Consider the following 15,225-nt stretch of genomic DNA (forward strand, 5'->3'; position numbering starts at 1 on the left):
CTGTGTATAGTAAACAGTGACCGGCACAGCGTGCCCTCTTGTCTGAATGCCAGGGTCAGAACGACCTGTCATGTTGCCACTTTGATCATGGGATTTGGACCAGAAAGAACCTGGGATTTAGACTTCCCTCTGGGTTTGGCTCTTGACTCTGTCACCTGTTGGCTGCATGACCTTGGATAAGTTTCTTGACCCTCTGAGCCTATGCTTCTTCATCTGAATAGTGGGCGTGTGCAATCTGGGCCCCACTTTAGGATTCAGTCCTGTTTGGTGAACTAATGGGGAAACCCTATGGGGAATCGCCCTCTCTGGAGGAGCTGCAGGGAGCCAAGCACAGTGGGCTCACCAAGTGGCCAAGTGTCCATACTGGAGGAAGGGGTAGTTTTAAGGACATTGTGGTTACACTGGTTGGAATCCACCCTTGGTTCTACCCCATACTGGATCTGTTACCGAACCCAAGTCCAGCTACCACTGCCAAAACAGAAACAAACCACCCAAAAATCAAACTGTTGGTAGAACAGGAAGGCAGCTTTATTCAGCTGAGGAGATGGTAAACTAACTTATCTCAAAGACTCAGATTTACTGAGGGGGTTTTAAAGAGATTGAGGGCATGAAATCTGGGAGGTGAAAAGCAGGAGGTAGGGGGACATGTAAGAGGCCAGGTGCAAATTCCTGTGAAGAATTGTCCTGGCTTCTGGTCGCGTCCTTGATGTTATCTTAGGGTCCTGCAGGATTCTGATGTGCTTCGGGGTGGAATCAGCATCACTTTGTTGATGTCTTCCTTGGTTTCTCAGGGTCTGGATAGTATGTGTTTCATGGCAAGTCTGCAAGTCCAGGCCGACTGAAAAACAACTTCACATTTATGTAAATAATGTTATCTTACCCTGTAACCAAGTTTCAAAATATCAAACAATCATGGGAAATGAGGGAACTCAGAGAAACGCATGCTAAGAAAAAAACTGTCTTTTTTTTTTTTCTAAAGCCCATGTGGTTTTAGGTCTCAACATGGCTTCAGTTCTGCTTATTTCAATAGATCTTTGTCTGGTTCCTGGGCAGAGCTGTCTCTAAAACTAAAAGGATTGTCTTCTGATACTCCGTAAGACTCTGGGGTACAGAGTCACTGCAATGGGACTCCCATAAATGAGCAAAACAGGAGAGAAAGTCATCTTCACTTGACGTTCCTCACAGTAGCTTTACCAGAGTGAGTCTGCAGAGCAGGGAAAGGGACAGTGCCTGGCACCTGGGCACTGATGTATTGGTGAGTATATAAGACACCCTACCCCAGGGACCCCTCAAAAGTACAGAGTGGAAGGCACTTTGATGGAAACTAGGTTCTACATGAGAACTGGGAGTAACAAACTAGCATTTTGATTATTAGTCTGGACATGGCTTCATTTGCCCCACTCTTGGTGTATTAGGCAGGGTTATTCAGAGAAACAGAACCAATAGGGTATGTACAGATATATAACAGGGGATTTATAATGGGAGTTGGCTCAAAATTATGGAGGAAGTCATGGTGCATTTCCCAGTCCAAAGCCAAAGGCCTGAGAACATGGGGTGTAGGGGAGGCAGGGTGGATCATGTTTAAGTCCTGGAGTCCAAATGCCTGAGAACCAGGAGCTGCTCCAATGTTCCAGGGCAGGAGAAAATGGATATCCCAGCTCTAGAAGAAAGCAAATTCGCCCTTTCTCCACCTTTTTGTTCTATTCGGACCCTCAACTAATTGGATGCTGCCCACCTGCATTAGGGAGGGCAGATCTTTACTCAGTCTACCAATTCAAATACTAATCTCTTCCGGAAACAACTTCACAGACACACTGAGAAATTTACCAGCTATCTGGGCAGCTCTCAACCTAGTCAAGTTGATACTTAAAATTAACCATCACACATGGTGAAAGACACTTGGTTAATACACCATGGGGATCAAATGAGATGTTCCCAAGCATGAGCTTGTCCAGGGTGTTTTAGTCCATTCTGTGTTGCTATAACAGAAACACCTGAGACTGGGTAATTTATAAAGGAAAGAGGTTTACTTGGCTTACGATTCTGGCACAGCTGCATCTAGCGTGGGCCTCAGGCTGCTTCTACTCATGGTGGAAAGTGGCAGGCAGCTGGCGGGTACAAGCAGATCACATGGCAAGAGGAAGCAAGAGAGAGAGGAAGCAAGAGAGAGCGAGAAGGTGCCAGGGTCTTTTTAAACAACCAGCTCTCGTGGGAACTAATAGAGCCAGAACTCACTCATTAATCCCCTCCTCCCCCAGGGAGAGCATTAATCCATTCATGAGGGATCCGCCCCCATGACTCAATCAGTTTCCAACACTGCCACACTGGGGATCAAATTTCCAAATGAGTTTTGGAGGGGACAACACATCCAAACTCCATCACAGGGTGAATACACAGAAAATGTCAGATTTCCTCAGAAACCATGCAGGGAGCCCAACAGACCCTTTGGAGAATGCTCAGCATATCCCATGGTGTGTTTGGAGATTGAACAGCATTCCCATGGCAAATATTTTCAATCCGAAAGTAACCTGACACACATCTTTGAGCACTTCCTATGTGCCAGTAAGGTATACATACTAAGAGAGGTTTGAAGTTGGTTTTTTTTTTCACTCAGTACTTTACAGTTTACAAAATACTTACATGTGAATTTTACTTACATTTGTCCTCACAGTAACCTGATGATGTAGGCTCCCCCCATACAGATGAGACTTCATTTCAAAGAAGTGACATGATTTGTCCATGATAACTCAGCTGGTAAGGGGGGCGCCGCTGGACTTGAACCCAGTCTCTTCCAGTTAAAGTGGTCTGACTCCAAGTACTGGAGTGAAGACAGGTCTCTGTGGCTGGACATGCAGATGAGGTCAGCTGGGGCTTGAGCCCAATCTAACCCGAGGGTGGAAGAAAGGGTGTGAGGAAGGAGGGTCTGTGGGGAAGGCGGCCTCCCAGTTGGGGCTGGCCTGGGGCCCCTGGAGCTAGCACCTGGCTTTGCAAATTTCACAGAGAATTTCTATGGACCTGTCAAAAGGAAACTGCACTTCACTGCCCCTACGTCGCTGAAAGTCAGAACAGTGGCTTTGCTCCCATAACACTGTCTGGACCTTCCAAATCTCCTCTCGTGACTTTGGCAACTGCTAGTCTCAGGGTCTGTATCCCAATCATTTCTACGTTTCCCTGGAGAATTAGTTATGATGTTCTAAAAGTATGCAAAGCCACATACTGAAAGGTGCCAACGTGAGAACATTAGTTAGCCAGAAATAATGCTCATTTCAAATTACAGGGGGGGAAAAAAACCAGAAGAGATAGGAAAAGACATGAGCATTTATGGGCCAGATTCTGTATAATCTCTCATAATCTCACAATTATGATCTCTTACTATATTCACTACAATATAATTTGGAAAATATCATTCCCACTTTAACAGTGGATGAAACGGACATTCAGAGAGACAAAGTAACTTGGCCTAAGGTCACATAGCTAGTAAGTGGCAAACCTAGGAAATGAATCCAGGCCTGACTTCAGGGTACGTTCCAGTATACCATAATTTACGGCCTGTGGGATTCATGTGGAATTAAGAAGCAACCAGTAAACACGATTTCATTGACAGTAAAATTCTTGACCCTACTTTTTTAATTAACTCAAGTTTACAAACAATAGAATTTCCAAATGATCAGCTTCAGAAGAGTTCTTAAATCATTGAAGTACTCAGGATTCATAGAATCCCGATAATTAGACCTTGGCACTGAGGGAGATGCCCATGTGTAGCTGAGTGACTCTACATGTGACAGTGCCCTGTCAAAAATGGGGCCCACCTTGCACTGGATTGAGGATGCGGAGGAGATTCTCAGTCGAATCTGCCTGATTTCCTCAAACTCTGTTTAACACAAGTGCCAAAGATTGACACATCCTGCACACTTTGCTTTCTTTGGCAACTCCAACTTTGACAAGAGAGTAAAAACATCTCCCCCTTGACAGGAACAATGTGTGAAATGAAGGACTTCAGGTGCTTTGCCAGTCCCTGACAGTTCTTCAGAAGGAAGCACTTCCTGCCTGTTTTACTCAATCCTGGTGCAGGTGAGTCACTGCGTTGCCAGCCAGGCACGTATTTTAAGACACAAGAAATCCAAGCTGGAACCAGTAGTGAAAGACAAGGGATGGATTGTTGCCATTCTCTTTGACGGTGTCATGTTGTCATGGTGCTAGGAAAATCACTTCCATTTAGAGTCCCACTCACCAGCTGTTTTATTGGAATTTTTGACACTGGGAGGCTGGTGGCCTCCAACACAGGCTTGGGACATGGATGTACACACACTCATACATCTGCTGCAGACACCCACTCCGGAGGGCTTATGTGTGTTGTTTGGGATGTAGTTAAAAGGCTGTGCTCATGGTGAATGACAACCCTGTTCCCCCTAGACCAGCTCGAAGGGAGCCAGCATGACCCCTCCAGTTACCCACCTCACGTGATCTCACCAGAAGCTTTGGAGCAGTCAGCGACTGCATGAGCTCACCTCAGCCTCTGTCTCTGGTTCAGCATTTGGCTCTGGAAAATGCCACTGTTGCCTGTCTCCTAAACATTATTTCAAGGCTCAGGTGTTACACCATTCTGAGGGGTGGGGGGGAATTTGAGGTCCTCCAAGAGCTGGTGGACAGAGGTGGGGGGATGCTGCCCAAGGGAATTTACTAGAATCCATTGTCAGGCTGCATTCCACAGCCTGGCATTGCTGGGAAGTCAACTACCTGAGGCCTGTCCTGGCATCCACACTGCAAGTTCCCTGTATCTGCACTGAAGGGCGTGGGGCATTCACCAGTACCAGCAAGCTCGCTTTGAGCAGGAAATTAGGTTCTGTCGTGGCCCTCTAGGGTGAACCACACTGGGGGAGGCATGGGGACGAACTGCTGTCCCTACTCAGACTTTATACAGAGCTGGGTGAGCAGCGGCTGCCTCCCCCACCTCCTGCTTTTCTTTCAGCTGGCCTTACCTGGGGGACTGCAGTGGCCATGGGGGTGAAGTGGGGTTCTGGGGGCTACCTTGCTACCTGGCTAATCTGAATCCCCTTAATTAAACTAAACCTTCATATAAATGTTAAATAAATCATATAAATGTAAAATCCAAGCAAGTTCCATTCCTGGGCCCTGTAGTCCCTTCCCCTAGGTTCTGACTCAGGAGCCTTATTTTTATAAAGGGCCCAAGTGATTCGATTGCAGGTGGTCTAGGACCACGCTTTGAAAAACACTGAGGCAGAAACAAGCCAGCAAGCATATGGGATACATCTAGTATGAGTGGTAATTCATCTAGTTTTCTAAAAATAGCACTATGGGCTGGACTGTGTCCCCCCAAATTCATATGTTGAAGCCCTAATCTCCAGTACCTTAGAATGTGACTATATTTAGAGATAAGATCTTTAAAGAGGTAATTAAGTTAAAATGAGGTCTTTAGGGTGCGCCCTAATCCAGTATGCTGGTGTCCTTTTACTAGGTTAGGACAGATCAGTACAGAGGGAAGACCACGTAAAAACAGAGTAAAATGGACAACTGCAGGCCAAGGAGAGAGGCCTCAGAAAAACCAACCCCACCAACCTCATGATCTCAGATTTCCAGCTTCCAGAACTGAGAGAAAAATTTTGCTGTGTAAGCCGCCCAGCCTGTGGTATTTTGTCATAGCAGCCTGAACTGACTAATACAGATAGGAACCTGATCTCACTCAGTGATCAACTCAGAAGGTAGAGATTGCTTCAATATATTGTATAAACAAGGCTGGTTTGGGGACCAGAAGACATGAGCCCCAGACCTGGAGTCGAAGAGGTGGAGCCACAAACATAGAAAGCACGCGTGTCTACACTCGAAGGCCAGAGCCTTCTTCCCGGCCTTACCACCCAAGGCACTGTAGGTAAGACAGCTGTTATTTTATTTAACTAATCGGTATAGAGTGTTTACTATCATATTCTACACTGTGCAAATATTAATACATTTAATTCTCATTACAACCCTGTGATGTAAGGTCCACATCCCTTACTCAAACCCTTGGAGCCAGCAGTGTTTGGCACATCATAATGCTGGGATTTGGAAAAGGGCATGCAGTATATGTATAAACTACATAACATCCTGCAGCATCAGTAACAGAATCCTGTAATCAAACATACTAATATTTCTGTGGGGAAATGTATATGTTGCATACATAAAGACCATAAGTAGCCTTGTGTCAACTCAAGGAAGGTTTTTATATAAAATACAATTATTTCAGGTCAGGTTTTGCTGCCAAATGAGTTATAAATACAATTTTTGGTATTTAGAGATTTTAAGGTTTTGAAATTATGGACCTATATTATCCCCATCTAACAGATAAAGAAACTGAGGCACAAGGAGGTTAAACAGCTTACCCACATTTGTAAACTCATAAAAGGTGGGGCTGGGCTGCCAACCCAGGCTGTGTGGTTCCAGAGAAAGTGGAACACTACACTGGCTGCCTCTATGGGCCTAACCCGTCAGGACCCAAGCTTGCTATGAGAACTGGATGCAAAGTTGGTAGCCTTCTCTTATGAGTTGAATTGTGTCCCCTGTCCAACTAATACAAGATCCTTATCCAGTATCGGATTCTGCATGTGAGATTGATAGGTGGTAGCTAGTCACACTCGTTATCATTATGACCAAGGCCTCAGATTCTTCATTGAAAAATCAAGTCAGTCAATTAGATGATTTCTAAGGGTCTTTCTTTCAAGTCCCAGGTCTAATTTTCTATGTTTATAACACGAGGATAATTCAACTCCACTTATATCAATGGTCTGGTTCTTACAGCATTTTGTTGTTGTTGTTTTAAAGATCACCTAATGTAAGAGGTCTTAAAAAGTGAAACAAAACAAAAGAAAGAACTTATTTTTTTGTGTTGTGGGTTATACATTAAAACTGAAACCATGAGGGCCCTAATGTGCCTTCTGATGCTGCTGCTTGTCCTGTGAACTCACTCGGTCCTCGGCTTTTCTGAATCCCTTTCCCTCGTGTCTTCAAGGTCTGCGGAGTTAAACCCACAGTATGTGTTTGGGCTACAAATTCTGCAGAGGAACGCAGATCTAAGAGGTTGTTTTCTGTGAGTTCAGAATGTGTTTCTGGAATCCTATTTAGACCTGGAAGGTTTGGGTTCTTCATCCCCTCGCTGCCATTTCACTGAATAGATAAAAGAGAGTCCAAAAGGACTGTTGTTGAATAATTTTTCTGTTCATAGAACAAGGCATAATTGGGGCCAGACTAGGGAAAGAGGTAAAATGTTAAAAAGTTTTTCTCAGGCTTTAGTGTCAGGAATCCCCGTTGTCAAGCTGGTGTGGAGCACTTCGGCACCAAGCCAAGGGGCCTCTCATCTCCCCGCAGCCCAGGGCCCATCCCAGAGCCAGGGCTGGCTTTAGCACTGCCTAAAGGTTTTCTATCTTTGCTCCTTGTTCCTGGTTATCTTCCCCCAATTTTAGACGCGTGCCTTCTCCTATCAACAGATGCAGCTCAGTGGAAGTCTGTTGGGATACAAAAATTGTTGCAGGGTGGGGGCTGTCACTTTTTGGGATCTCCTGGTTAGTGATTCCATCCATTGCCAACATGCGAGATTTAATTAAGCAAGAGGAAGTATCTAATACATTGAGCTGCTTGGGAGTATCCTCAGTGCTTAGCCACAAGCATGGCACAGAGTAGGTGCTCAATAAAATTATCCGTTGGATGAATGAATCTTAGTTTTCTTCCTTCTTCAGAGAGGTGCTCTGTGATGTGTTAAGTTCAGGCATCGTGGCCACAAACAAAGTTGGAAGATGCTTCTGCTTCATAATAGCTGTCATGAATCATGTCCAACAAAAAGGTCCTGGGGTCAGGAAGTAGAGGACACAAAATCCTGGTCTAGCTTGGCCATTACCCACGAGGCCCCAGGGTCTTCAGCCTCCCTGTGCCTCACTGTCCTTCACTGCAACATGGAGGTCATCACGTCTGCTCTGCCTGCTTCACTGTTCACTGTCATGTTACAAGAACATGACAAGAGAACAGATGTGAGAGTTCTCTGAAAGCTTCAGAGACCATGCTGAGGGTATTACTTTTATTATCCTCTTATTGGTACAGACATTTGTAGCATTGAACTGCTCATAATTATTTTTGACTGCCTCAATCTCTTTTCTTCTACATGAGCCTTCAAGGACCAAAGCCAAGTTTACTTCCCTCCCCAGGTGAAGAAATATACATCCTGGTGAGGCCAAGCACTGCCAACTACCAGTCTCCTTGGAGCTCAATCATCTGCTTGGTCAGCAAACATTTTCTGCAGCACAGGTGGTGAGTGAAATGTTGATTAACAGAAGACCAGCTGAAGAATAGTTGTTCCCTGACCCAGTGGCTGTGCTGGATGCCACCCAGAGCAGAAGCAGCAGGGTCTCCTCATCCGGAGGACTGTGCTCCTTGACAGCATCCTTGAACCAGCCAGGGAGCCCTCGGCCCCCCAATCTGGACAGAGCAGGCCCGGGGGTGAGGCAGCTTGCTGGGGACAGCCGCCAGCAGCCAGCAGAGCGAGGGCATGCGCCCAGGCCTCCGACTCCAGGCCGCTGCCTTCTCCATGCCCACGCCTCTCCCTGTGGCAGGGGAGGGTGGTGCTTGCTTCCTCCCCGTCCTGCTGCAGATGCTGTTGCTAAGGTAACCGGGTGAGCAGAAAACAGAAGCAGCCCGGGGGGTCTTGCTGCCTCCACCTGTGCGCCCAGACAGTTTCTCGTCTCGGCCGGAAAGACACAGTCAGGCTTTTCGATCCACGCTGAGCGTGTGTTGGGGCCTGAGGAGAAATGCCTGAACTGTGTGACAGCCCGTATTCCCTGAACACTCCTGGGCATGTTTTTAGACAAGATGTTGAAGAAGGAGCAGATGATGAGGGATTGAAATTGCTTGAGTGTGCCAGTCATCAGTCCGTGGTGGGGCTGAAATTGCCCAGCTGTGGTATCCTTGGTTTACTTGAGGCCTCTGTAGCATGAGACGGCTGGGGGCCCAGCCTCAGCTCGGTGCTGTGTCTCTGGCTTCCCTGCTGTCCCCCAAGATGGGCCCCTCTAAGCTTTCAGACAGGGGCCTTTCTTAAGGAGCTACATGATACCATGTGGCTGATGTGCTGTGGTTGCTGGGATGGGTGAGCAGATTACAGCAAAGCTCGGGGCCTTCCCTACCTCCCTCAGCAGACCCACAGAGTTAGTTGTGAAGGAGAGAGGAGAAGGCAGGCATAATGAGCCAGTTTGGCTGCACTGACCCCTCAGAGGATGGCCAGACCACGGGCAGGGGCTGGAATTCGGTCCCCACTGCAGAAAAGGAGGGGAAGGGTCAGCGCCTGTACCTCGACCTCCAGCGACCCCCAGAAGAAGCCGAGCATGTCCACATCTGAGACTGGACTTCATTTAGGGACTCCCTGGTGTAGGACCTCACTGCTGCTACACACCCAATTTCTTTGGGGTGCAGTTGGAGAAGGCAGACCTGTCCTAGTGCTGGTCAGAGAAGTTCGGCCTCTTGGGGCCAAACATAGAACAGATACACATGAAACATAGATAAACAAAAAGAAGAAAATAAAAAACACTCATACATCTGCCACTGGGAGATCATCACGGTTAACAGTTGGGGGTGTTAGCAGCATTTGGGTTTGTGTCTTTTTCCTCTGCCTGCATTCAGCTCTTCAAAAGCCAAGTCCAAACCTCTCCTCCGCTCCATGTACCCCCAGAGCCACCACAGTGCTTCCCATTCAACAGGGACTCTGGGTGTGCATTTCAAATAAACGGGTGAATAAACACATAGATGAGTGAACAGAAGGTGGGAGAAGTTTCCTACCTGTAAGTTGCCCCAGAGGAGGCACAAGTAAGAGAAAAGAAAGGCGTCAGTCCTCGGAGGGCACACACACCCTCCCATCCCTTCCCCAGCTCTCTCTGCTCCCCCTGGGGCAGAGTTGGTGCCAGGAAGTGAGCGATGCACAGTGAACAGGCGAGACCTACACCATGACATTAGTGGAAGTATAGAGACTGAAGCCCCAGCCCTCCCTTGTGACTTGGAAATGTCAGCCATGGCTTAAGGGAAAAGAGAATTCATGGAAGCAACCAAGTCAAGGTCACCACATGCGTGCAGTATTTTAGGCTCAGCAAGCAATCTGGCAAATTTAAAGCCTCTTGTGAATGGGTTCCAAGAAACCTGATTTTAGCAGTGCCGTTGACACAGGAGTTCATCCCCATGACTTGCCCCTCACTGGGTTGAAGATTATCATTGATTTATCCAGAGCAGAAACAGCAGGATTCCTCATCATGTCTTGGAAGGCAGCCTAAGCAAAGGCACAGAATTAACAGATTGTCATTATTAATTCCAGTACAACTTCCTATGAGTCTGTGCAGTAAATCACAGGCCCTCTTAACAGGAGTTTCTCTGTGTTTGAGTGGAGTCAATGTTTTTTTATGGGGTAGGTCCTCATTCTTAATTATAAAGACAACCTTGAAATCACAAATATTCATTACTCCCACACAAGTCCAGAACAGGTGCTATAGGAGATGTAAAATAAGTAGAACAATCCCTGTATTTCTTTCATTTGAGCATCAATCATTTATTGACGCCCTTCTATGTACCAAACACTGTGCTAGGCGCTGATGTTACAGTACATTACAATTGTTATTCCTTTCAAAAGTGAAAAGATGAGGTCAGAGAAATTAAATAACTTACCCAACTCGCTCACAGTCACACAGTTTGTAAGAGACTTGGGATTAAAATAAAGGAAATAATCTAACAGTTTATTATTTTTTTATTATCATTTTAGTGCCATTCGTGTAGCTTTAGAAATACTCAGCCAACATTTCACGGGCCTCCATCTCACTAACCCACAGCAAGTCACAATTCACGCCAGGGGAGTAGGAAAGAGATTTGTGCTCATCTATTCTTCCACCAGGGAGCCTCCTGGGAGAGGCTGCTATAGGCACAACCGAGAGTCCACCTGCCCTCTCTCTGTCCTGGTTCACAGCGATCTGCTGATGCCTGCCTTCCACACAGTGCCCAGAGATGGCCCTACTGCTGGGGCCTATCGGAGGCCCACAACCAACAGAGCAATGGAGGCGATGCCTACCCTGCAGAGAGGTTCAATTGGGTAAGGTATACACGATATCTGGCACCTAGTAGTTTCTCAGTCAGTAGTAGCCATTATTGTTGTCCAAATCAAATCTCACCCTGCCCCCCCAAAAAAAATTTCACCCAAGAAGTGGAGTCATAATTTTTTAAGCCATGAACTATCAAGTATTTATTAAAGATCTATGTTTAAGCAGAAAGATTGATAAATGTTGTGAGGAAAACCTTGCTCACCCTCTCCAGAGTGAGTTTCCTAGACAGGCAGCAAATAAAACCCACAGCAATGAGCAATTATCCCACAACTCAAGCATCTGAGATACAGGAAGGAGAGATAACATTCTCCTGGGCGTCTGCAACCCTGGAGATAGAGGCGGTGAGTGTGGGTGGGTGGAAGCCCCTTAGAGACCCACTGGCTGAGACCCCCAGCACTGCATCACAGCTAACCTCTCACAGGCCTGCTTTCCACACCCTGTTTCTTTCTCCCTGTTCCCCAGAGTTCACTTTTTTTTTTTTGCTCATGAAGGTATTTTCCTTCCTGAGAGCCACCAAGAACCTCCAGAGCATCCTCAGGTTATCTGTCGCCAGGCCTGGCAGCTCCTCACAGGGTTCTGACCTCACCTCCGGCGTCAACCTTATCAGGTGTGGACAGAGTCCTCTCCCCTGCTCTGGGAGCTACAAGCCCAGGATTGTTTCCACACCCTGTCCCCTTCCTCTGCAGTAGAAGAGGGCCAGGCACCTCTGGGACTGAACATGGTGGTCACCTGCCAAGCCAGGAGTGACCACAGTGGTCTGCAAGTGAAGCCATGAAGCCCTGAATCTGGGAGGAAGGGTGAGGTTTATATAATTGTTGACAAAGAGCAAAGCAGATGCTGAGCTTGGCCAAGCAGGAGAGAGGGAAGAGGATGTTGGGAGGAGACCGCTCAGGTCCTCATGGGGACACCAGCAAGGAGCAGCAGGTCGTAATGGGGATTTAGTCTCCTCTGGAACTTTTATCCTGCTAGGGAGCATGGGGGTCCAGCTGAGCCCAGTCTTTTGAGAATTGGGTCTTGGGGTGACTGAAATAGGGATTTAGGGAGCTCACTGGGAACCAGAGAGGTGGACGTGGGCCCTTTGCTTCTGGGTGCCTGAGCACCAGTACCAGCTGCTCTGTGTCAGCCCATATTCCGTGATCAGAAAGGATGCGTCATTGACACTGCAGCTCTGATTTGTTTAGGTTTGTCTGCTTGAGTGCTCCTTGAGGTTGGTGGCCTGGGGGCAGGGCAGGGTGGGCGTATTTAATCAAAACTCATCCCATAGGGGCTGTGGCTGCCCGCTAGGTCAGCTGCAACCCCTTGTTCCTTTGCACTGGGCACTTGCCTTTATGGAACGTGTGCATGTCTGTCAGTAAACAACTTATTGACTGTCTCCTGAATCATGGGTGTGCAGTTCCCAGAAGCTTCACACATTAGTGTTTTCACATTCTAGGACCTGGAAGGGGGACAGAGGTCAGACAACTCCTCACTGTGGAGACTGAGAGCCCGAGAGGCTGCAAGCACCTGGTGGGCCAGGCCTCGTCCTGGGTGGAGAGCCAGGTGAGTTGCGCGAACCCACGGGGCTTGTGCCTGCGACTGGCAGCTGCGGCCTTGTCAGTAGAAAAGACAAGCAGGCACACCGCGGGCACATGCGGCCCGACGGCTGTGGCCCAGAGAAAAGGGAAGCGGAGGAAAGGCAGCGTTGCCTCCGCACAGCTTACGGCCCGCACGGGCTGTGACCACAGCTGGGAAGTCGTCCTTCCCTCAGTGATGCTCACACGCGTGCAGAGTGATGCAGGGCAGTGTCTCTCCGTGCCATGCTGCCTGAAACAGCGCAGCACTGGGAACAATCTAATGCTCATCGATAAGGGACTGATGAAGTAACGTCTAGTCTGTGCATACAGTGGCATGCTGGGAGTGACAGGCCTCACACATCGATGGGGCTGACCTCCAAAATACTCTGCCACCACAAACAAGTACAGCTAGGTCAGAGCTGTGCATTGCCATGTGTGTTTAGAAGGGGTGGGGGGACTGCGGAAGGGAGGAGGATATATATTTATGTACTTGTTTATGCATAAACTTTGGAAGCATTCACAAACTGGTGATGCTGTAATATTTTATTCCTCCAGGAAGGAGTGCCTCCGTGGGTGGGAGTTGGAGGGTGCTGTATACCAACCCAGCCCAAACTTAGTGGCTTAAGACAACCACCATTTATCCAGCTCACAGTTCCGTGGGTTGGCTGGGCCGGCTGCGGCCTCTCTCCATGTGGTCCATTCTCCAGATGCTAGTCTCACCTTCTTACGTGGCAACATCAAAGTTCCCAGGAGCAAGAGAGCAGCCCAGGGCACGAACGCTTCAATCCTATACTTGCATGATGTCTGCTAAAGTCCGGTTGGCCATAGCAATTCACATGACCAAGCCCAAAGTCAAGGTAGAGAAATAGACTCCATTTCTTAATGGGAGGAGCCACAAATACGACGGCCATGTGTTTTAATCTACCACACGGTAGGTAGGGCAGGGGCGGGGAGGATGGGAGCGACTGGTCTCTTTTTGACCTTTCATACTTTTTGAATTTGAGGCATGTCAATGTTACCTATGCAAAAATAACTAAAACTTCAAAAATTAAAAGATTCCTTGAGATTAGCTTCAGAATAATTTAGTTGTGGAAGGAGACGTGTGGGGAGAAGGGGGAGGGGTGAAGCAAGACTGGCTGTGAGCTGGTGGCTGCTGAACTGGGTGTGGACGCATGAGGGCTCCTAACACTCTCCTGCTTTGTGGATGGACAAATTTCCTGCAACAGAAACTTAAAAAAATAATGAAATAAAAAGGACTATTAGCAAATGCCCACATTCACTGAGGCTTACGTACAAGGTAAGTGCATTGCCCGCATCCTTCACCATCTCTACCAAGTCAACGCCCGCATCCTTCACCATCTCTACCAAGTCATCAGGGCCCTAGTTAACCCTGAGAACTCTCTGCCTCTGTTCCAAATGCCTAGTAAGAGTTCTGCCAGAGGCTGTGCCCTTAAGGCCATGTTCAGTCCATCTGGCAGATTCATCTTTCATGTCTGTGCCTGTGAATGCTGGTGTGTGCTCTGTACTTCTCCTGTGGCTGCTACAAGACAGCTCTGTGAGGGAAGTGACCATGGCACTTTCTATGGATCCAGTTGTGTCCCCCATTCCACTCCAGGCCGAGTCAGGTGATCCTCGCTCCCACCATGCCCTGGGCCTGTCTTTGCTGCCAAATCTCCACACTGTTAAAAATTGTTCATCACTAATCACAGACTAGTATCAAAGAATTACTGTTAAGTTTTTAGATGTGATAATGGTATTACAGTTATATTTTGTTTTATCCTTTTTCAGTATCATGTATATACTGAAAAGTGAACAAATCAGTGTACAAATTCAGTGTACAGCTGAAGAATTTTTTTAAAATGGAAAACACCTGTATTGCCAGCCTGTAGATCAAGAAACACATCCTTGCAAGCAGTATAGTTATGTTCTTTAAAAAAAAGGAGCCTTTGTTTTTTAGTAATAATTCTTAAATATCTACAAATGTAGTGTTATGATGTCTTGGGTTTGCTTCAAAATAATTTAGAGTTGGGGGAAGGTACAAATTAAATGAGATTGGTCACAAATTGATAATTTTTGAAGCTGGGTAATTTTACATGAGGGTCCTATGTTCTCCCCCCCCCACCCCCTCCACATACTTAAAATTATGAGAAAATTTTAAAAACAATTACTAGGCTTTAATTCAACCAGTGTCTCTGAGTCATGCAGTAAAAGCTAAGGGGTGGAGTAAAAATATCTATTTGGTACATTACTTGATAATTAAGGATCTGTGAGTCTAATGGATTAGAAATGTAAATAATTTATCTTTTAAAAACGAGTTTTCATGTGCCTATCTCCTCTGCGTCACTGAGAGCCCCCTGCAGGTCCTGGGTTTTATTCATATCTGTATCCCTGATGCTTAGCACAGTGCCTGGCACACAGGAAGTGCTCATAAGTGTTTGCTGAGCAAATGGATGCTTGAATGTTACAGCATATCCTACATAAAGCCTAACACAGCACAAGAGGGCACAGGTGCCCCAAACTGCTTCAAAACTGAAATTGAAATCACTTACTAATTTCAATTA

The 15,225-nt window shown here is 47.0% G+C and overlaps 1 protein-coding gene across 2 annotated transcripts in view; it reads right to left on the reverse strand.

Moving 5' to 3' along the window:
* Window positions 1-506: 506 nt before the first annotated feature.
* CCNL1 (cyclin L1) overlaps window positions 507-15,225 on the reverse strand; it is a 70,005-nt gene continuing 55,286 nt past the window's right edge. Inside the window, exons 11-12 of one of the 2 annotated variants that reach the window (XR_010022676.1) lie at window positions 10,165-10,291; window positions 507-9,810 (exon numbers count right to left, since the gene is read on the reverse strand). Coding sequence is in view for 1 of the 2 variants with exons in the window: in XM_063087727.1 (XP_062943797.1) it covers window positions 10,273-10,291 (19 nt within the window). In the remaining variant the exon portion in view is untranslated. Of the gene's footprint in view, window positions 9,811-10,018; window positions 10,292-15,225 lie in introns of those variants that run through there. The other variant, XM_063087727.1, reaches the window with a different exon arrangement.

Source organism: Cynocephalus volans, chromosome 1, assembly GCF_027409185.1.
Source record: "Cynocephalus volans isolate mCynVol1 chromosome 1, mCynVol1.pri, whole genome shotgun sequence".
Taxonomy (NCBI): domain Eukaryota; kingdom Metazoa; phylum Chordata; class Mammalia; order Dermoptera; family Cynocephalidae; genus Cynocephalus; species Cynocephalus volans.